The sequence below is a fragment of the Mobula birostris genome, chromosome 20 (assembly GCF_030028105.1).
Source record: "Mobula birostris isolate sMobBir1 chromosome 20, sMobBir1.hap1, whole genome shotgun sequence".
In the NCBI taxonomy this organism is placed as follows: Eukaryota; Metazoa; Chordata; class Chondrichthyes; order Myliobatiformes; family Myliobatidae; genus Mobula; species Mobula birostris.
Genome location: NC_092389.1, coordinates 29,457,630 through 29,480,126, shown reverse-complemented (window position 1 = coordinate 29,480,126; position 22,497 = coordinate 29,457,630). Strand labels below are relative to the sequence as shown.

The 22,497-nt window shown below is 42.9% G+C and overlaps 1 protein-coding gene across 1 annotated transcript in view; it reads left to right on the top strand.

Annotated features, from left to right (window-relative positions):
- Positions 1-12,000, top strand: part of LOC140185117 (uncharacterized) — a 32,288-nt gene extending 20,288 nt beyond the window's left edge. The window contains exons 3-6 of the mRNA XM_072238405.1: positions 1,105-1,161; positions 5,807-5,846; positions 7,035-7,243; positions 8,968-12,000. Coding sequence (XP_072094506.1) covers positions 1,105-1,161; positions 5,807-5,846; positions 7,035-7,243; positions 8,968-9,647 — 986 coding nt within the window. The 3' untranslated portion in view covers positions 9,648-12,000. The remainder of the gene's footprint in view (positions 1-1,104; positions 1,162-5,806; positions 5,847-7,034; positions 7,244-8,967) is intronic.
- The last annotated feature ends 10,497 nt before the right edge of the window (positions 12,001-22,497 follow it).

The window sequence follows — 22,497 nt, the reverse complement described above, 5'->3', positions numbered from 1 at the left end:
CTTCTCCTGGAGGGAAGAGGGACAAAAAGTGTGTTGGCTGGGTGGGTCGTGTCCTTGATTATCCTGGCAGCACTGCTCCGACAGTGTGCAGTATAAAGTGAGTTCAAGGACGGAAGATTGGATTGTGTGATGTGCTGCGCCGTGTTCACAATCTTCCGCAGCTTCTTCCGGTCTTGGACAGGACAACTTCCATACCAGGTTGTGATGCACCCTAGAAGAATGCTTTCTACGGTGCATCTATAAAAATTAGTGAGGGTTTTAGGGGACAGGCCAAATTTCTTTAGTTTTCTCAGGAAGTAAAGGCGCTGGTGGGCCTTCTTGGCAGTGAGCTCTGCTTGGTTGGACCAAGTCAGGTCATTTGTGATATTGACCCTGAGGAACTTAAAGCTTTTGACCTGTTCCACTTGTGCACCACCAAGGTAAATTGGGTTGTGTGGTACGCTACTCCTTCTAAAGTCAACAACCAATTCCTTCGTCTTGCTGACGTTGAGGGATAGGTTATTGTCTTCGCACCATGCCGCCAGGTTCTTAATTTCCTCTCTGTACTCAAACACATCATTACCTGAGATACGGCCTACAATTGTTATGTCATCAGCAAACTTATATATTGAGTTTGATGGAAACTTGGCTACACAATCACGGAGTTTTATACAATTTTGACCTAAATAAGCACTAAATCAAAAATTAGAATCAGGTTCAATATTATTGGCATATATCGGGAAATTCATTGTTTTGTGAAAAGTCATCATCAGAAGACATTGCAGATGGAACACAATAAATTACAATAAGATATATAATATTGTGGTAGTGAATAGTGAAATAGTGAGGTAGAAAATGCTGGAAATACTTGATACTAGGTCAGGCAGCATCTGCAGAGCAAAAAAGAGTTAATGTTGCTGACAATTCATTCATGTTGCAGTGAAACTGGGAGTGGGACTGAGGGTGAAGCTGGTTGGTGTGGAGAAAGGGGAACAGAGATAGAACAGCAAAGGTCTGTGCTGGGATGAAGATCAGGAGAGGTTGTCAACATGATTGGATCACAGGTGGTTACTGCTGGAGAATGCATAGTATCTCTGTTGTAACCATCTCCTGTTTTTGCTGCAGATGCCAGCTCGAGTGCTGTGAACAGAGCTGAAGATAACCTGAGCACTGGAGCCAAGGGTAAGTTTCCATTTTCTGCTTTGCTGCAGCAACCATACAATAGCACCAGAGATGGGAAAATTGCTGCAGGAGTCATTTCATGCCTTTATTATTTCTTGGGAAATTCAATTCCATTTTATACACTTTCTTCTTTTTCCACAGTGCTTTATGTTCTCTCACTTCTAGTATTTATCCAATTCCTTTTGAAAAACCCAGAATTGCATGTATTTATAAAACCAATAATACATTTTATTTCTGACTGGATCAACTTACTGCATGCAAACTACTTTTGCTCATTTTTTTTTTACCAGTCACCTTAAACCTGTATTCTATGAATCTGAACTTCCTTCCACCACAAGATGTTGCTCCATAGAAATGCTTTCCAATCTGTTGAGATATGGCCCACAACAGTGGCGTCATCAGCAAACTTGAATATGGTGTTGGAACTGTATTTATTAAATGCTGAGCTGTAATTGATAAAGAGATATCTTTGCTGTCCAGATGTTCCAGGGTTGTGTAAAGAGCCAATGAGGTGGCATCTGGTGTAGACCTGTTGCTTCAGTAGGCAAACTGGAGCGGACCCAAGTCGCCACTCAGACAGAAGCTGATATGCTTCATTACCAGCCTCTCAAAACACTTCATCACTGTGGATGTAAGTGCAACTGGGCAATAGTCATCGAGGCATTCTTGAGCACTGGTATGATTGAAGCCTACATGACGCAGGTGGCTACAACACAATGCTAAAGCGAGAGGTTGAAGATATCCATGAACGCACCAGCCAATTCACCAGCACGGTCTTTAGTACCTCAGCCTGGTACCCGGTCTGGACTGGCTGCTTTCCTTGAAGGCAGCCCCCATGTCATCTTCAGGTACTGAAACCAAAGGATCATCAGGAGATGTGCAGGCTTGTGATGGTTCCTCCATATTCTGACGGTCAAAGCAAGCATAGAAGGTGTTGAGCTCATCTGGAAGCGAAGCCCTGCTGTCTCCTGTGTCGCTTGATTTCACTTTGTGCGGACACACTCATCTACAGCTGTTTTAATAAAGTCTGTTACAACCCTGGTGTAGTCGTTCAGATCTATAGATAAGTGGTTGAATACGGCCCAGTCCACTGACTCAAAGTAATCCTGTAACCGTTCCTCTGCCTCCTGCGACCACCTCTTAGTTGTCTTAATCTCTGGAGCCTTGCTTTTTAGGTTCTGTCTGTATGCAGGTAGTAGGAGGACACCCAAGTGGTCCATTTTTCCAAAATGCAGCCTAGGCAAGGAATGATAGGCATTCCTTATCGTAGTGTAGCAGTGGTCTAGTATGTTGGGACCTCTGGTGCTACAGGTTATATGCTGGTGATAATTGGCCAGTAATAATTCATATGCCTGTATAAATGCCTCTTAGACATTGCTATCATATCTGTTGTCACCACTTCCACAGGCAGTGCATTCCAGGCACCTACCATTCTCTGTGTGTAAAACTTGCCTCGTAAATATTCTTTAAATCCACCCCCCCCCCCCACCTTAAAGCTATGTCCTCTAGCATTTGACATTTTCACCCAAGGAAAATGTCTCTATCTTACCCATATATTCCTCTCATAATTAGTGGAAACTAATTTTCATCTCTCTTCCATGTGTTTTGCCAACGATTTTAAATCCTTGTCCTCTCACTATTGACACATCTAACAAGCTTCCAGACTACCAGCAACCTCTGGGTGAAAAATGTATTTTATGTTATGTTGGAATTCTTTGAGGAAAAAAATGCCAGGATAGATAAAAAAGGAGTCAGTGGGTGTTGTTTGTCTGGATTCTCAGAAGGCCTTTGACAAAATACCACACATGAATCTGATAAACAAAGTAAAAGCCCATGGTATTACGGGAAAGATACTAGTATGGGTCAAAGGTTGGCTGACTGGCAAGTGGCAAAGAGTGGGAATAAAAGGGGCTTTTTCTGCTTGGCTGCCAATGACTAGTGGTGTTCTGCAGGGGTCAGTGTTGGGACTACTTATTTTTACAATATACATCAATGATTTTGATGACAGAATTGATGGCTTTGTGGCCAAGTTTGTGGACAATACAAAGATAGGTGGAGGGCCAGTTAGTGCTGAGGAAGCAAGGAATCTGCAGCAGAACTGAGACAGATTTGGAGAATGGACAAAGAAGTGGCAGCTATATATTGTAGCAAAGTGTTTTTGTCATGCATTTTGGTAGAAGTAGTAAAGCTGCAGACTATTTTCTAAATGGGGAGAGAATTCAAAAATCCGAGGTGCAAAGGAACTTGGGAGTCCTTGTGCAGAATTCCCTAAAGGTTAAATTTCAGGTTGAGTTGGTGGTAAGGGAATGGGCCCTTTATCTAAGAAAGGATATGCTGGCATTGGAGAGGTCCAGAGGAGTTTCTTGAGAATGATTCCAAGAAGGTAAGGGTTAATGTAGGAGGAGAGTTTTATGGCTCTGAGCCTGTACTCACAGGAGTTTAGAAGAATAATGGGGATCTCATTGAAACCTATAGAATATTGAAAGGCCAAGATAAGGTGGATGTGGAGAAGATATTTCTTATGGTGGGGGAGCCTAGGACCAGAGGACACAGCCTCAGAATAGAGGGACATCCCTTTAGAATAGAGATGAGGAGGAGCTTCTTTTGCCAGAGGGTGGTGAATAAGTGGAGTCCATTGCCACATATGGCTGTTGAGGTCAACTCATTAGGTATATTTAAAGATGAGATTGATAGGTTCCTGATGAATTAGGGTGTCAAGGTTATGGGGAGAAGGCAAGAGAATGGGGTTGAGACCAAAAATAAATCAGCCATGACAGAATGCTGGAGCACACTCAATGGGCCAAAGGGCCTAATTCTTTTCCTATGTCTGATGGTCTGAAGGTCTTCCCTATAATCCTTAGATCAATTATTTTAAATCAATGGTTTTTGATTCCTCTGTCATGCCAAAAAAAAACCCTTCCTGTTTACTCTAAATAGGTCCTTAGTGATTTTATACATGCCAAATGTCTTCTGTCAGCTTTCTATATTCCAAAGAAAATGATCCATCAAAAAATAACCTATCCATTCTTTCTTCCTAACTACATTTTCCAATTCCAGCACATCTCATACATCTCCAGTCCAGAGCAATCATATCTATATGATGTAATGTGGCAGTGAGAATTCTAACTATGGTCTAACCAGTCATTGCTACCACAGGGCAGGAAGCTGTTGGAAAGGTGCCTATAGGTGCCCTCTGTGAATACTTGCACTTTGGGGAAGCTCACGGGGTTAATCCACATTCCAGGTGTGAAAGCAAAAGTCATATAGATCAAAAATCAAAACTTCCCCACTTTGCCCTTTGAGCTTCTTTATTAACTTCTGCATTGCAGTAGAGGCCAGAAGGAAGATGTGTTGGCAGCAAGGATCTCAGAATGAGAGTGACCCTGAGTCTAACTGGTGTTTGTACGATCAGACGTGGGAGATGTTGCTGAGAAGTGCATCATGAGACGGCATGCTGCACTGACATCACTTCTGTGGGAAATGTTGCTTTGAAGGTATCTTGCTGAGGAACGCAGGTGCAGAAAGTTTTGGTCCCATCAGTTTGATCTCTGGAGTTTTAATCTGACGAATGGCAAGAAGAATCAAATGGAGATTGTTGGGCAAGTGAAGGAGAGAATAAATTGCATTGGCACAATAGAATAAGCAATGGGACTAGTGGAATTACACTCCTTGGAGATAGTCTGGACCTGATGGGCCAAGTATCCTTATTCTGTGTCATTATAAGTATGAAAGATTTTTCCTGTACTGCTTTAAATGTATTAAAATTCTTCCTTTAGTAAGACCAGCCCTCTATATAATTTTCTAGATGTGGTCTCATTGGTGTACTGTATATCTGAAACACAGCCTCCTTGCTATATTGTGTTCAGTCCCCTGGCAAATAGCTGATGTTCAGTCACCTTTATGTTCAGCACTACGTGCTGTACATCCACTCTACCCTTTTGCAAATCATCCCTAGGTAACCCAGATCCCTCCACATCGCTGAAATACCCTTGTGGTTAGAATTGTGATTCTAACCTAGTTGTTTCTCTCTTTCCTAATTTAAATGAAGGGTCCTTAATCTGAAAGGTTAACTGTGTATCTTAATAATTAATGACTCTAAATTAGACAATGATCTGACTCTGAATACTGATACGGTATGGTATGGAAACACCAATACCCATGAACGGAAAAGCCTGCAAGGACCCTACAAGTTATGTTCTCAATATTATTTATTACTATTTGGTCATTATTATCAGTTTCATTGTATTTCCATAATTTGTCTTCTTTTGCACATTAGTTGTTTGTCCATCTTTGTATGTGTAGCTTTTCATTGTGTTTCTTTGTATCTGCTGTGAATGCCTGCAAGAAAATGAATCTCAGGGTAGTATATGGTGACACTTACGTACTTTGATAATAAATTTACATTGAACTTTGATACCATTCCTCAAAATATGGCTCACGCCAGAGATTTGCAGTTGAGCCTTTCTGTAAACAAGGGAAGCAAGAGGAGCAAAGGTTTCATGGAGTTGCAGATTTGAGAGGAACTGCTGTACTGCTTCAATGACGTGAAACCTCCTTAGTTCCCCAAAGGCGGGCAAACCAGGAAATGTCGAATCCAAGCAGGAATCTAATGTCAACTGAATATTTTTCTAACTTTCTCCCTCAGGCACTATGTCACAGAAACCGAGTCAGCCAACATTATCATGGTAAGTGGAGTCTGAGATCAGTCTGTAGCCTGCAGGCAACAGACATTGTGCTGTTTGTATGCTTGGAAGGGTTATTAAGTGGCACCATTTTCATTGAATTGCAGGGAACCCACAGATAAGTGGCTCACTTATTAGGACCAGTGATGAGGTTTAATGCTGACATCTAGCCCTGTCTATATAGTCTGCATGTTTTCCCTGTGAGCATGTGGGTTTCCTCCAGATACCTTGATTGCCTCCGACATCCCAAAAGATGCATGGACAGGTATGGAAATTGATCGCTGTCCCGAGTGTGTAGTAATGTATCTGGAGAACATAAATATTAACTCTCAGCAGCTTATCACTTACCTGCTTTCTAGAACTTCATTGCCTGGTTTCTTCTGTTAATTTTGATCATGTCCATTGCCCCTTAGCCCCTAGGTCTCTGGTTGCTGCTCCTTACCGTCCCACTGTTGGCCTCCTCTCAACTGTTCCCACTTAGGTCTGCTGCTGCTCTGATTTTGGGGGATTACTTCACCAGAAAATTATGGTATTTACAGAGTACAGTTCTCTAAGACGAATGTGGTGTTGTCATAAATTTCACAACAAAGTTGTTGAGACTGGTAGTTGATAGTTCCTTCGAAGGGCAGGGTGCCGGCATTCACAGAACATTGATTCTAAGATATCAGGGCCTTATATTTAGCTTAAGCATCTCCATTGAGAACAGGGGTTTGAAGTTACAGCCAATGGTCCCCTGGAGAATTGGTTATGGGCATCTCTGTTTCACAGGAAGAACAGGTTATGAGAGTCACAATGCTTCTGGATATTAAGTATAGATCTTCATCATGGTATATATCTTGGCAAGTCTGGTAGTGTTTGTAGTCCAGGGTCTGTGTCTGCTGGAGGCTGGAAGCCTGTCCTGGGGTTAAAGGACTGCGTATGTGTGTGGGTGGGAGGGAGGAATGGGTTTTGTTTTTGCTGTTATTTCATTGCTTGTTCTGTGGTTCTGTGCCAAACAATGTGGGCATGCTATATTAGTGCCGGAATGTATGGCGACTCTTGTGGGCTTCTCCCAGCACACTCTCGGGTGTGTTGATTGTTAACACAAACACTGCATTCCTCTGTATGTTTCGATGTACATATGAGAAATAAAGTTGAAATTTGAAGATCTTGAACTCTTGATATTCACGGTATGATTATTATTTTTTGTAGTATCTCTCAAATACTGGAATTTTACAAAGAGGATCCTGAAGATATACTGTATAATCTTGGCTTTGGAATGGAAGAGCCGAATATTACAGCAAAAATCCCATCCCGCTTCTTCAGTTATACCTCTCATGCCAATGGAATTAACTTCAGGGTCTTTTTAGAAGCTCAGGTGAAGAGACTGGGGGAAGAAAATCCCAGCTACACACTGGCAAGTGAGTTGCAAACTCATTTCAGAGATAAAAGTGCATCAAAACTTATCTGTCCTCTTACATAGGCTAGAGTGCTCTAACCATATTGATTCAATGATGAAGAGGCAGTCACGAATTTCACTGTAGAGCAGAGCATGAGGGCATCAAAGGTCGAGTTAAAGCACTAGGGAAGCTCCACTATTAAAGTTCTAGTGTTTAAAGTTCAAAGTACATTTATTATCAAAGTATGCATGCAGTACACAACTCTGAGATTCATCTTCTCCAAATAGCCACGAAACAAAGAAAACCATGGAAGCCGTTCAAAGAAAAATATCAGGTCCCCCCCCGACCCCACATGCAAAAAAACAATTCGCGCAAACTGCAACAAGAACATCAACCCCCACACGCGCAAAAAAACAAATTGCGCAAAAGGCAACAAGAACATCAATCCCCACATGCGCAAAAAAACAAACAGGTCGCACAAACAGTAACAAAAAAGAACTAGCAAGAGCACAAAATATAAAAACATAATATTGAAAGAGTCCAATCGAACTACAGTCCAATCCATAAACCACTGACCCAGAACTTTGGCACCATCCTACAACAGCATCGAGGGAGAGAGAGATCATCCGAACGCAGGGGCCTTACCTCGGGAGCAGTGAGCAAGAGGGAGAGAGAGAGAGAGAGAGAGAGAGACCGTCACACGCAGACACCTTCCTCTGGCAGCAGTGAGCGAGAAGCCGAGAGACAGCACTGAACATTGCTGACTGAAGTTCTTGCACTCTTAACTGCTCGAATGAAGTACTAATGCACAACCTGTACAATTAATACTCGAGTGTTTATTTCGAATGTTCTTGCCACGGTAGTCTAGTACATGCTCAAGTGCTCTGCCTCCATCACCACACCACCAGTGCATTAAATAAACCATCAGTTCTTTAATGCTCTAATTCCATCATTGACATGGTGCTTTTCCTCTGCATTTGGCTGTCTGCTGCCATAATTTATATGCTAATTTTCTGCTTGACCTTTCTAACTCCCTTCTCACACTTTCACTCTATCATTGACTCTTGGGGTGTCCAACCCCACTGCTGATGTTTTAGTGCCTTGAATCCACCTTTCACTTGCAAGTGCACAAATTTATTCATTCATGCCCTCCGGCTCCATGTTTACTTCCTCTGCAGCTCAAATGCTTCGTATCCATCTTCCCCCGACGAAGCACCTTGGCCCTAAACGTGGACTGTTTATTTCCCACTGTAGATGCTGGCTGAACTGCTGAGTTCCTCCAGCATTTTGCAACTGTTGCTCAAGGTCGCTAGCATCTGCATTTTCTCTTGTGTCAATCATCGGCCCTTTCACCGCTCTAATTTCCCAGGTGTTTCATCTCCACCATCTGGTGATCTGTCCAAGCCATTTAAACTCTAGTGCACCATCTCCATTGAAAGTCCAGTGTTTTATAGACACTTGAAGGTTCTAACACCAACAGTGACTTGTGATGCTTTCTCTCCACGATTGTTTCCTTGGCGTTCTGATATTCTAACAGAAATGGTGGTGCTCCAGCACTCCAACACTGCCATTGTTTCTCTAGTATGTTCAGTTTTCTGTCACCAACTCAATGCACCATGCTATCAATGCTCAGTGCCTTCTTCCCATCGCTTGTGATCTGAGTTGTCTATTAATGCACAGAAGCTCTGACTCCATCAACAAAGCTGCAGTAGCCTAACTCCTACTTGTTTGTGCTTGTCTTCCAGGTCGCTTCAGGCAAATTGAGGTTCTCACAACCATGGCGAATGCCTTAACCTCCCTGTACTCCCGTGTTTCCAAAACACCCGTGACGAAGATTGGACCTGTCCACGAGTTTTCCTTCAGTCCTGATAAATTCAACAGAAGTCCAGAAGGGAAGCTCCCAGGTGGCAAAGCAGTTCAGAAACTGAGGAAAACAATTACTAAGTTGTGCTTGTATGGACCACCCAAGATGTCGGAATATCCAAAACAAAAGGAAGAATCTGCAAGCAAAACGAGCTCAGGACTGGAACAGTCTCAAGAGTGCACTATGAAGGCAGACTGGGTGAGGACTGAGCCTAACGGCTCAGGAGGAGTTTGCGAGAAGGCCATCAGTTCAAGGGACAGTGAAAGGTCAGAGTCTTCTTGCCCGAAGGAGGAAGAAAATCAGCAAGCTAGCAGCGCCATGACCAAGGATGTGTGGAATGTGGACATCGGGAGGTCTAAGGTTTACACCATCAGCGCAAGGAGTACTCCACTACTGGAGTCTCCTAATGAACAGTTGGAGTGTACTGATCCTGTGCCATCACTGCTGGGAAGAGAGGTTGTTTCCAACTCTGGTGGGTCAGACGACCAGCACATTGATGCACAGGAGCAACCACAGCAGCTCAAAACATCACCTGAAAGTCCAGAATATTTTGCAAATTGATGTTTTGTAGGAACATTAAACAAGGTATGAAAGTTGATCTGTAATCTTTTGACCAGTCAGCAATGAGCTTCATGTGACAAGAAACTAACGTACTTCCCACCAACAGGGAGTCAGATACAATGCTGCATCCCATTCCTTGTCATTCTGGACAAAGAAAACTTTCCTTCCAGTACAAATGATAATGCGTTTATATAAAAAGGAGACAGAACCCTGCATGAGATTTAGGTTTAGTCCTGAAGCAGGCGAATGGCCTGAGACAATGACAATTCTTTTCCTCGCACAGATGCTGCTCGAGCTGTTGAGTTCCTCCAGCAGATTGCCTATTGCTCCATATTCCAGCGTCTGCCGTCTCTTGAATCTTGATTGTTAATAAACTAGTTTCCAGGCAGCAAAGGAGGGGGAATTGACCGGAATTGGTTTATTATTGGTTTATTTCTTGTCATATATAGTGAGGTAAGGTAAAAATCTTGTCCTCCACACTGTACATGCAGATCAATTCATTACATATTGCACAGAGACTGCAAAAGATGACAATAATAACAAAATGCAGAATAAAATGCAACAGCGACAGTGAAAATGCAATGCAGGTAAACAATAAAGTGCAAGGTCAAAATCAGGTAGATTGTGAGGTCGAGAGTCAATACTATTGTACTAAGGAACCATTCAATAGTCTTATAATAGGAGGTTGAAGCTGTCCTGGAGCCTGGTGATATATGCTTTCATGCTTTTTTTATCTTTTACCTGGTAGAGAGAATGTTTGGGGTGGGTGGGGACTTTGACTACGTAGGCTGTTCCACTGAGGCAGTGAGAAGTACAGACAGTCCATGGAGAGGGTGCTGCTGTCCGTGATGTGCTGAGCTGTGCCTACAACTCTCTCTAGTTTCTTGAGGTCACTGGCAGAACAGTGGCCATGTGTGAAAATTCAACATTTTTCATATGAGCAGCACTAAAAGATTTATAAAACCATGGGTTTTTACGCTTCAGTAAATTGTTGACAGGTTTTGGAATTTTTCTTTTGATTTGACATGATCTACAAAGTTTTTTGCAGATTAGCTCAAAAAATCCAACTTCAATATATTTTAAATTTAGAACATGAAACAGTAAGATGTGAAAATAGTTCTGGGAGCTGAATACTTTTCAAAGCACTGTATGTTTACTGCTATCTTATATGTGCCTTCTGCTGTGTATGACTGTTGGTACTGTGTTTTGCACTTTGGCTCCGGAGAAATGCTGTTTCGTTTGCCTATATTCATGTATGGTTGAATGATAATTAAACTTGAACATGATAGCAATTCTGTGCCAGATACTTCCCACATCCCTGCTCTTCCCCAATATTCTTGTGAATTTTCATTATTTTGAAGTGCTGAATCTATATCCAAAATCAGATCACATCACATATCCTAACACACTTTGCAAAAATGACTTTTTTTTATCCTCACATTTCCTCTGGTTCTCATTGTTCTAGTTCTCTGGATCAGCATGGTAAGGTAGTGGTTAACGTTACGCTTTACAGCGCCGGAAACCCTGGTTAATTTCTGCCGCTGTCTATGTGGAGTTTTCATGTTCTCCCCATGACCATGTTGGGTTTCCTCCCACACTTCATACACGTATGGGTTAGTAAGGGTAAGTAAGTTGTGGGCATGCTCTGTTGGCACTGGAGCATGGCAACACTTGTGGGCTACCCATAGGACATCCTTGGGTGATGTTGGTCATTGACGCAAACAATGCATTTGACTGTACACTCAGTGGTCACTTTATTAGATACCTCCTGTACCTAATAAAGTGGATACTAAGTGTATGTTCATGGTCTTCTGCTGCTGTAGCCCATCTACTTCAAGATTCGACATGTTGTGCATTCAGAGATGCTCTTCTGCACACCACTGTTGTAACACGTGGTTATTTGAGTTACTGTCGCCTTCCTGTCAGCTTGAACCAGTCTGGCCATTCTCCTCTGACCTCTCTCATTAACAAGGCATTTTTGCTCACAGATCTGTCACTCATTGGATGTTTTTTTTTGTTTTTTTACACCATTCTCTGTAAACCCTAGAGCCTGTTGTGTGTGAAGATCCCAGGAGATCAGCAGTTTCTGAGATACTCAAACCACCCACCAACCAACAATCATTTCACAGTCAAAGCTACTGAGATCACATTTCTTCCCTATTCTGATGCTTGGTCTGAACAACATCTGAACCTCTTGACCATGTCTGCATGCTTTTATGCATTGAGCTGCTGTCACGTGATTGGCTGATTAGATATTTACATTAATGAGCATGGTGTACCTAATAATGTACCTGCTGAGTGTATATTTTAATGCTTCGATAAAGTGTACACGTGACAAATAAAGCTAATATTTATCTTTATTAACACCTTGCCAGAGGATAAAAGTAAAGTTTCTGCTGCACTCTCTCTGGTCATCACCTCTTTCAATAATCTCTGCTGTTTTGTCATTTACAGCAGCAAACACACAGTAGTTAATTGGTGCAGCTCAGAGCTGCTGCCTCATAACTCCAGGAAGCCAACTTTAATCCTGATCTCTAGTACTGTCTATGAGGAGTTCGCACTTTCACACTTGGGTTTCATCCTAGGGCACCCCTTTCATAAAAAATAGCATGGTACAGAATCTTTGGCCCATAATGTTGTGCCAACCTTTTAAACTACTCCACGATCAATCTATTCCATCCTTCCTACACAGCCCATAGCCCTCTATTTTTCTGTCATCCACATGCCTACATATGAGTTTCTTAAATGTCCCTCAAAGTATCAGCCTCTACCACCTGCCCGGGCAGTGTATTCCAGGTACCCACCACTCTTTGTGTAAAAAGAAAAGTTTACTCTGACATTTCCCCTAAATGTTCTTCCACTCTCTTTAAATATTATGTCCTCTTGTATTAGTTATCGCCACCCTGGGAAAAGGTGCTGTCTGTCCCCTCTCTCTGCCTTACATAACCCAATGACATACGGATTGAATCAGAATCAGGTTTAATATCACTGGCATTTGTTGCGAAATCTGTTGTTTTTTGCCAGCAGTACATTGCAATACATAATAACAAAAACTACAAGTTACAATAAGTATATATCAAAAAAGAAAATTAAATTAAATAAGTAGACCATAAGAACATAAGACGTAGAAACAGAATTAGGCCATTGAGCCCATCATGGCTCACCCTGGATCCCACTCAACCCCACACACCTGCCTTCTCGCCATATCCTTTGATGCCCCAACCGATCATGAAACTATCAACTTCCGCCTTAAATATACCCACGGACTTGGCCTCCACCGCAGTCTGTGGCAGAGCATTCCACAGATTTACTACCCTCTGGCTAAAAAAAATATTCTCCTTACGTTTGTTCTAAAAGGTCTCCCCTTAATTTTGAGGCTGCACCTTCTAGCTCTGGAAAAATTTTTCCACCAAAGGAAAAATCCTCTCCACCTCCACCCTATCTAGTCCTTTCAACATTTGGTAGGTTTCAACGAGGTTCCCCCGAATTCTTCTAAGTTCCAGTGAGTACAGGCCCAAAGCTGCCAAATGCTCCTTGTTCCTGGAATCATCCTCGTAAACCTCCTCTGGACTCTCTCCAATATAACACATCCTTTCTGAGACACAGGACCCAAAACTGTTGACAATATTTCAAGTGCGCCTGACTAGTGTCTTATAAAGTTTCAGCATTATCTCCTTGCTTTTATATTCTATTCCCCTTGAAATAAATGCCAACATTGCATTTGCCTTCTTTACCATAGACTCAAACTGTAAATTAACCTTCTAGGAGTCTTGCACGTGAATTCCTAAGTCCCTCTAAGCCTCTGACATTTGAACCTTCACCCCATTTAGATAATAATTTGCGCTACTTCTCTTTTCACTAAAATGCATTATCATACATTTCCTAACACTGTATTCCATCCTCAGCACTACCTACCCCTCCACCTATCTTTGTATCATCTGTAAACTCTGCCACAAAGCCACCAATTCCATTATCCAAACTATTGACAAACAATGTGAAAAGTAGTGGTCAAATACTGATCCCTGAGGAAAACCACCAGTCACTGACAGCCAATGAGAGAAGGCCCCCTTTATTCCCACTCTCTGCCTCCTGCCTGTCAGCCATTCCTCTTTCCATGCCAGTATTTTTCCTGTAACGCCATAGGATTTTATCTTGTTAAGCCCCCTCATGTGTGGCACATTATCAAATGCCTTCTGAAAATCCAAGTAAATGACATCCACCGTCTCTCCTTTGTCTACCCTGCTTGTTACTCCCTCGAAGAACTCTAACAGATTTGTCAGGCATGATTTCCCTTTACAGAAACCATACTGACTTTGCCTTATTTTATTACTAGTCTCCAAGTACCCCGAAACCTAATCCTTAATAATAGACTCTAACATTTATTCAACCACTGAGGTTTGGCTAACTGGCCTACAATTTCCTTTCTTTTGCCTTCCTCCCTTCTTAAAGAGTGGAGTGACATTTGCAATCTTCCAGTTCTCTGGGACCATGCCAGAATCAAGTGATTCTTGAAAGATCATAACCAGTGCATCCATTATCTCTTCAGCAACCTCTCTCAGGACTCTGGGATGTAGTCCATCTGGTCCAACTGACTTATCGATCTTAAGACCTTTGAGTTTGCTGAGCACTTTTTCCTTTGTAATAGCGATGGCACTTACTCCTGCTCCCTGACACTCACGGACCTCTGGACATTGCTAGTTTCTTCCATAGTGAAGACTGATGCAAAGTACCCATTAAGTTCATCTGCCATTTCTTTGTCCCCCATTACTACCTTACCAGCATCATTTCCCAGTGGTCCAGTATCAACTCCCACCTTCCTTTTAGTCTTCATATAACAACAAAAAAACTTTTAGTATCCTGCTTTATATTATTGGCTAGTTTGCCATCATATTTCATCTTTTCCCGTCTTATAGCTTTTTTAGTTGCCTTTTGTTGGATTTTAAAAGCTTCTCAATCACCCAACTTCCCACTCACGTTTGCTACCTTAAATGCCCTTTCCTTGGCTTTTATGCAGTCCTTAACTTTCCTTGTCAGCCACAGTTGCCTACTCCTGTCATTTGAGAACAACTTCTTCTGTGGGACATATCTATCCCATGCCTTGTGAACTATTCTCACAAACTTCAGCCATCTCTGATCTGTCATCATACCCACCAGTATTCTCTTCCAATCCACCTTGGCAAGCTCCTCTGTCATGCCTCTGTAATTCCCTGTATTCCATTTCGATACTGATACGTGTGACTTATGCTTCTCCCTCTCAAACTGCAGTGTGAATTCACTGCCTCCTAACATAAGAACATAAGAAATAGGAGCAGGGGTCTGTCATCTGGCCCATCGAGCCTGCTCTGCCATTCAATAAGATCGTGGCTGACCTGGCCATGGACTCACTTCTACCAACCTGCCTTTTCTCCATAACCTTTAATTCCCCTACTATGCAAAAACTTATCCAACCTTGTCTTAAATATATTTACTGAGGTAGCCTCCACTGCTTCATTGGGCTAAGGGTGCCTTTACATTAAGCTCCCTCATAAGATCTGGGTTAGTACACAACACCCAATCTAAGATAACCTTACCCCAAGTAGGCTCAAGCACAAGCTGCTCTAAAAAGTCATTTCATAGGCATTCAACAAACCCTTGTGATCGGACACCAACCTAATTTTCCCAATCCCCTTACATATTGAAGTCCCCCATTACAATTGTGCCATTACCCTTATTACATGGCTTTTCCAGCTCCCTTTGCAATCTCAACCCCACACCTTGGCCGCTATTTGGAGGCCTGTCTGTTTTTTCCATAATGGTTTTTTTTTAATTCTTGGAGTTTCTTAACTCCACCAACAATGATTCAACATTCTTTGACCCTCTGTCACCTCTTTCTAAAGAGGTAATTCCATCTCTTACCAACAGAGCCTCACCAACACCCATGCCTTCATGCCTGTCCTTTTGATACAAAGTACATCCTTTGATGTTAAGCTCCCAACTATGGCCTTCTTTCAGCCACGACTCAGTGATGCCCACAATGTCATACCAATCAAACTGTAATTGATCTACGAGTTTGTCCGCCTTCTTTTGAATGCTACGCACATTTAAATACAGCACCTTCAGTCTTACATTCTTCACCCTGTTGAATTTTGCCTCTGCGGTACAATTTAACTCTTTGCTTTGTCTGCATTTGTACCCAATCATTGGCTTGTTCTTCCTTACATTCATGTTACACCCATCATCTACTTGTAAACCTGCTACCTCATCCTCAGCTCTATCATTCTCGTTCCCATCCCCCTGCCATATTAGTTTAAACCACTCCCAATAGCTCTAGTAAACCTGCCCACAAGAATATTTGTCCCCCTTGGATTCGAGTGAAACCCATCCCTTTTGTACAGATCACACCTGCCCCAGAACAGGTCCCAACTATCCAGAAATCCCTGCCCCCTACTCCAATTCTTCAGCCACCTCATTCTATTATTCTATTCCTATCCTCACTGTCACATGGCACAGGCAGAAATCCTGAGATTACTACCCTTGAGGTCCTGCTTTTCAGTTTTGTTCTCAACTCCCTGTATACTTTTTTCAGGACCTCGACCCTTTTTCTACCTATGTTGCTGGAACCATATGTACCATGACCTTTGGCTTGTCACCCTCCCTTTTCAGGATATTGTGGATGCATTCAGAAACATCGCAGACCCTGGCTCCTGGGAGACAAACTAGCATCTGTGTTTGCTCTTCAGGTCCACAGAATCACCTATCTGTCCTCCTGACTATACTGTCACCATCCACTTCAGTTCCCTACCCTTCTGAGCCACAGGCCCAGACTCAGTGTCAGAGGGATAGCCAATGTCGCTTCCTCAGGTGGGTCCCAATCCCCCAACAGTACTGAAAATGGAGTACTTATTGTTGAGGGGGACAGCCACAGGGGTACTCTCCACTATCTGACGTTCTCCCTTCCCTCTCCTGACAATCACACATTTACCTGTCTCCTGCAGCTTTGGGGTGACTACCTCCCTGTAACTCCTGTCTATCACTTTTTCACTTTCCCTAACAAGCTGAAGGTCATCGAGCTGCAGCTCCAGATCCCTAACACGGTCTCTCAGGAGCTGCATCTCGATGCACCTGGTGCAGATGTGGCCAGCGGGAAGGCCGGGAGTCTCCTGGAAATCCCACATCTGATACCCAGAACAGAACACTGTCTCTGCAGACATATCCCCTATTCCCTCAAGAGTTAATTCAGAAAAAAGAATTAAGAAATAAAGAATTAACTTACCTTCTTACCTTGCCTCCTCCTGTTCCCGCTGAAGCCCTGTTAATCCAAAGCCTTACTACTCTGCCTCAGGCTACTCTGATGATGGCCACTCCCATGGTGACCGCTCTGCTAGACAGTACCTCTCTTTTATAGAGACTGGGTTTTTAAGGTTCTACAGTGGACCTGCACAGTACTCCAATCAACGACTCCTGTCAAAAAACTTCCTGCTTTTTAAAGCTCTTTGCCGTACCTAAGTGGGAATGCTTCTGTTGCAGCTGTGCAGTATTCTAATCAGGTAGTGCAAAAAGAGAGGAAAAAAATACCGAGGTAACACTGATGGACAAGAAAATGAGGTGCAAAACACAACAAACTGTGCAAATGCAAAAAACAAAGAAAACAAGCTAAATAATAATAATGAATAAACATGAGAACATGAGATGAAGAGTCCATGACAGTGAGTCCATAGGTTGCGGGAACAGCTCAGTGTTGGGGTGTGTGAAGTTGAGTGAAGTTATCACTGCTGGTTCAAGAGCCTGATGGTTGACGGGTAATAACTGCTCCCGAACCTGGTGGTGTGAGTCCTGAGGCTCCTGTACCTCCTTCCTGATGGCAGCAGCGAGAAGGGAGCATAGCCTGGATGGTGGGCATCCTTCATGATGATGGATACTCTTTCCTGCAACAAAGAACCTTGTAGGTGCACAATGGTGGGGAGCACTTTTCTTGTGATGGACTGGGCTGTATCCACTGCTTATTGTAGGCTTTCCATTCAAGGGCATTGGTGTTTCCATATCAGGCCATGATGCAACCAGTCAGTATACTCTTCACCACACATCTATAGAAGTTTTAGATGACATGCTGAATCTTTGCAAACTTTAAAAAAAGTAGAAACTGTTAAAAGAATCACCTTTTGTCATAATGATCAGTGAGGCTTAGAGAATCTGTATTTATCAACTAGTATCTTTTATTGTCTCAACTAGAAAGTAAGTACCTGTGTACACCGTACCAGAATCCCCGACCCTCCATGAACAGTCAATGACGAGAAAAGATATTACCCGAGAAAGGAGTCTACACTGGCCAGGCATTCCTCGTGGTCCCGATCTCTACGTGTACGTGGGGTCCTCCTTACCCACAATGGTTGGTCTCTGGTTGCTGGAGAGTTATTGCCTCTACATATTTGGAGCTCCTGACTCTTATAGTGTCCCTTATTAGTTGTACTGGTGGATCTCCATCCCATTGGCTCAAGGTCACCTGACCTGCCTGGGTCACCTTCTTACTGGTCACTGTACAGGGCTACAACCAACATTGTTTCATGGTTCTGCCCATCCCAGCCTTGTGTATTTGTGTCTTTCAAATCTGACTGGCCCAAACCAGTTGAATGAGGCAATTCAGACAGAGTCTAATGAGATTACAGATTGCTTCTTTCGTAGGTCTGGCATTTTACATAATAAGTAGCTACTCATCTGAGAATGGTCTCAAGTTTAACAGGTCATTACCTGAAGCTCCTTGTGTCCACATTCAATTGCTCTGAGTAAATTATCCCAGAGCAAGAATCAGTTCAGAGTCCACAAAATGGTGGCGGGGGGTGGGGGGGCAAAGACAATTGGCTTGTCTGCTTCTCCTGTCTTTGATTCACCAAATTCACTCATTGTAGACTGTAGTTTCTTCTGGCAAACAAAGCGCACTTTCTTTTTAATGGCACTTATGTGCTGGATCCAGGACAGATCTTCTGAAATAAATGATAACTCTGAGGACTTTAATGTTGTTGATCCTCCTCACCTCTGATTCTCTGATGAGCACTGGTTCGTGGACCTCTGTGGTCAATAATCAGCTTTTGGGTTTTGCTGACATTGAGTGAGAGGTCGCTGTTGTGGCACCACTCAGCCAGATTTTTAATCTCCCTCCTTTATGCTAATTCATCACCACCTTTGATTCCGCCAACAACAGTGAGACATCAGCAAACTTAAATATTGCAGTGGAGTTATACTGAGCCTCATAGCATTAACTACAATACAAGTAGAGAAGAGGGCCAAGCACACAGCCTTGTGGTGCAGCTGTACTGATGCAGATTGTGGAGGAGATGTTTTTGCCAATACAAACTGACTGGGGTCTACAAGTGAGAAACTCGAGGATCCAGTTGCACAAGGAGGTATTGAAGCCTTGGTCCTGGAGCTTTTTGATTAGTTTTGAGAGATGATAGTGTTGAATGCTGAACTGTAGTCAATGAAGAGCATCCTGATGCATGCTTCTTTACTGTCCAGATGTTCCAGGATTGAATGAACAGCCAATGAAATGGCATCTGCTCTGGACCTGTTGCTCCGGTAGGCCAACTGGAGTGGATCCAAGTTGCTTCTCAGGCAGGAGTTGATATGTTTCATCACCAACCTCTCAAAGCACTTCACCGTGGATCATGGATCCAACCTGGGACCAAGCTATTTTAGTTCCAGACATCTGTAATGAGACAAGATTAATTAATTAATGATCTCATCAAAAAGACACCTTTGGGACAGCAAAGTCAACATTTCATATTTGGTTTGAAATTGAGAAATTTAGGCTCACTGTTTTGGCCTTAAACTTAAAGTTAATTACACAGGTATGAAGAGAGGGTTGACTAGCATGAGTTGAGAAATTAGATTAAAATAAATGATTTTAGATTTACAACTGACATGACATTGAGCCTATGCGCTGAAGGGTCTATACACGTCTGACTAAAGAGGTTAGTGATGATATTAGATTTAAAGAAAAAGTGTATGTTGCAAAAATAGTAGGAGAATTTTAGATTACAACAAAAGAAGCAAAAGAATTGATAAAGTAAAATGAGAATAAACTAGTAAGAAAAAGATTCAAATTATAACAGACCCACAGACTCTGTATCGGGTCAGTACGTAACGGAGTGATCGTCACAGAGCCTGGAACAGCGACAACTTGCTGCTGGAGAGTTATCGCCCCTGTGTATTTGGATCTCCTGACTCTTATACTGTTCCTCATCATTTGAACCATTGGATCTCCATCCCATTGGCTCAAGGTCACCTGACCTACCTGGGTCACCTTCTTACTGGTCATTGTACAGGGCTACAAACCAACATTCTTTTATGGCCCTGCCCACCCCAGCCTTGTGTATTTCTGCCTCTGCACTCTGACTGGTCCAAACTAGTTAAATGAGGCAACCCAGACAGAGTCTAACAAAATTACAGATTGCTTCTTTGGAAGGTCTGGCATTTTACTTAACGAGTAGCTACTCCTCTGAGACTGGTCTCAGGTTTAGCAGATAATTACCTGAAGCTTCCTGTGTCTACATTCATTTGCTTCGATTAGATTATCCAAGCGCAAGAATCAGTTCAGAGTCCACAAAATTGGGGGAAACAAAGACAAATAGTTTGTCTGCTTCCGCTGTCCTTGATTAGACTGTAGTTTCCTCTGGCCAACAGGCCTATGACAGTGGTGTCATCAACAAACTTAAATATGGCATTGGAGCTGTGCTTAGCCTCAGTCAGAAGTACAAAGCGAGTTCATCAGGGAGCTGGGCACTCAGCCTTGTGGTGCACCTGTGCTGAAGGACATCGTGGAGGAGATGTTGTTGCCATCTGGGGTCTGCAAGTGAGGACAGTGAGGATCCAATTGCACTAGCGGGTTTTGAGGCCCAAGACTTAAAGCTTATTGATTCATTTGAGGGGATGATAGTGTTGGATGCAGAGCTGTAGTCAAAGAAGAACATCCTGATATATGCATCTTCACTGTCCAGGGTTGAGTGAAGAGCCAATGAAATGGCATCTGCTTTTGACCTGTTGTGACAGTAGGCATATTGGAATGGATACGAGTCTCTTCTCAGGCAGGAGTTGATATGTTTCATCACTAACCTCTCAAAACACTTCATCACAGTGGATTTCAGTGGCACTCAACAATTATTACTGAGGCAGGTTATCACAGTCTTCTTGAGCACCGGTATAATTGTAGCCTGCTTGAAGCAGGTGAGTACCTCTGATTGTTGAAGCGAGGGATTAAAGATATCGGTGATTACACCAGCCCATGGATTAGCATAGGTCCTTAGCACTTGGCCAGGGACTCCATCTGGGCCAGATGCTTTTTGTGGGCTCACCCTCCTGGAAGGTGCTCTCACCTCAGCATCAGGGACTGAAATCACGGGGTCATCAGGGGCTGTGGGAGTTTGTGATGAATCCTCCATGTTCCATCAATCTTATGATATCATAATTTCTCATTCCCACACAGTCTCCCACAAACATATAGTACAGAGGCAACATGATACAATTTGTGTGACCTCCCAAGGTAACTATGATTCCTGATGGAGGTTTTATGTGCAGTGTGAATGCCAATGTTGATTTTAAGTTTACATATTCATAAACAGACACATTCTGTCCATTCTGTCATTCCAATGGAGCCTCTGCAAGTACAGGCCAACTGTCTGTAAAGTCTTTTAAGTGTACACTAATTCAGTGCCTGAGTGTGCGGACATTCTGAAGGCAACAACCTAACTGTCTTTCTTTACAGATACTACATAACACAGAACCACTGTAGTCCATACACTCAGTGCAACTTTGCAACAGACTCCCTGGTTCAGTAATCAAAGAGCCATACTGTGACGCCACTGCAATTTGACTGCCACTGAAGCAGGTCCACAGTGGACTCTACTTCCCTGGCCCTACACTCATCTCTGAAGCATCTGTCATGCCTCATGAGCCTGAATGAATTCTTTGAGCATGTCACAAAGCACATTGATGAAGGTAGAGCAGTAGATGTGGTGTAATAGGATTTTAGTATGATGTTTGCTAAGGTTCCCAATGGTAGGCTCATTCAGAAAGTCAGGAGACATGGGATCCAGAGAAATCTGCTGTGACCAGTGGTGATCTGCAGAGATCTGTTCTGGGACCCCTGCTTTTTGTGATTTTTACAAATGGCTTGGATGCAGAAGTGGAAAGGTGGGTTAGTAAGTTTGCAGATGATACGAAAGTTGGTGGATTGTGGATAGCATGGAGGGTTATTGTAGGCCGCAATGGACATTGACTGGATACAGAACTGGGATGAGAAGAGATAGATGGAGCTCAGTCTGGAAAAATGTGAAGTGAATTTGAAGGCAGAATACAGGGTCAATGTCAGGATTCTTAGCGGTGTGGAAGGACAAAGGGTCCTTGTCCATAGATCTTTCAAAGCTGCTGCGCAAATTGATAGAGTTGTTAAGAAGATGTATGGTGTGTTGGCCTTCATTAATCGGGGGATTGAGTTCGAGAGGTGTGAGGTAATGTTTCAACTCTATAAAACCCTGGTTAGACCACACTTGGAATATCGTGTTCAGTTCTAGTTGCATCATCATAGGAAAGAGGTGGAAGCTTTAGAGAGGGTGCAGAGGAGATTTACCATGTTACCTAGACATGAAGGCATGTTTTATGAAGATAGGTTGAAAAAACTAGGGCTGTTCTCTTTGGAGCGAAGAGGTATGAGAGGTGACTAGATAGAGGTGTACAAGATGATAAGAAGCATAGATAGAGTGGGCAGCCAAAGAATTCCCAGAGTGGAAATGACAAATACAAAGGGGCATAATCATACCATGATTGGAGAAAAGTATAGGGGGTATGTCAGAGGTAAGTTCTTCATACAGAGAGTGGTGGG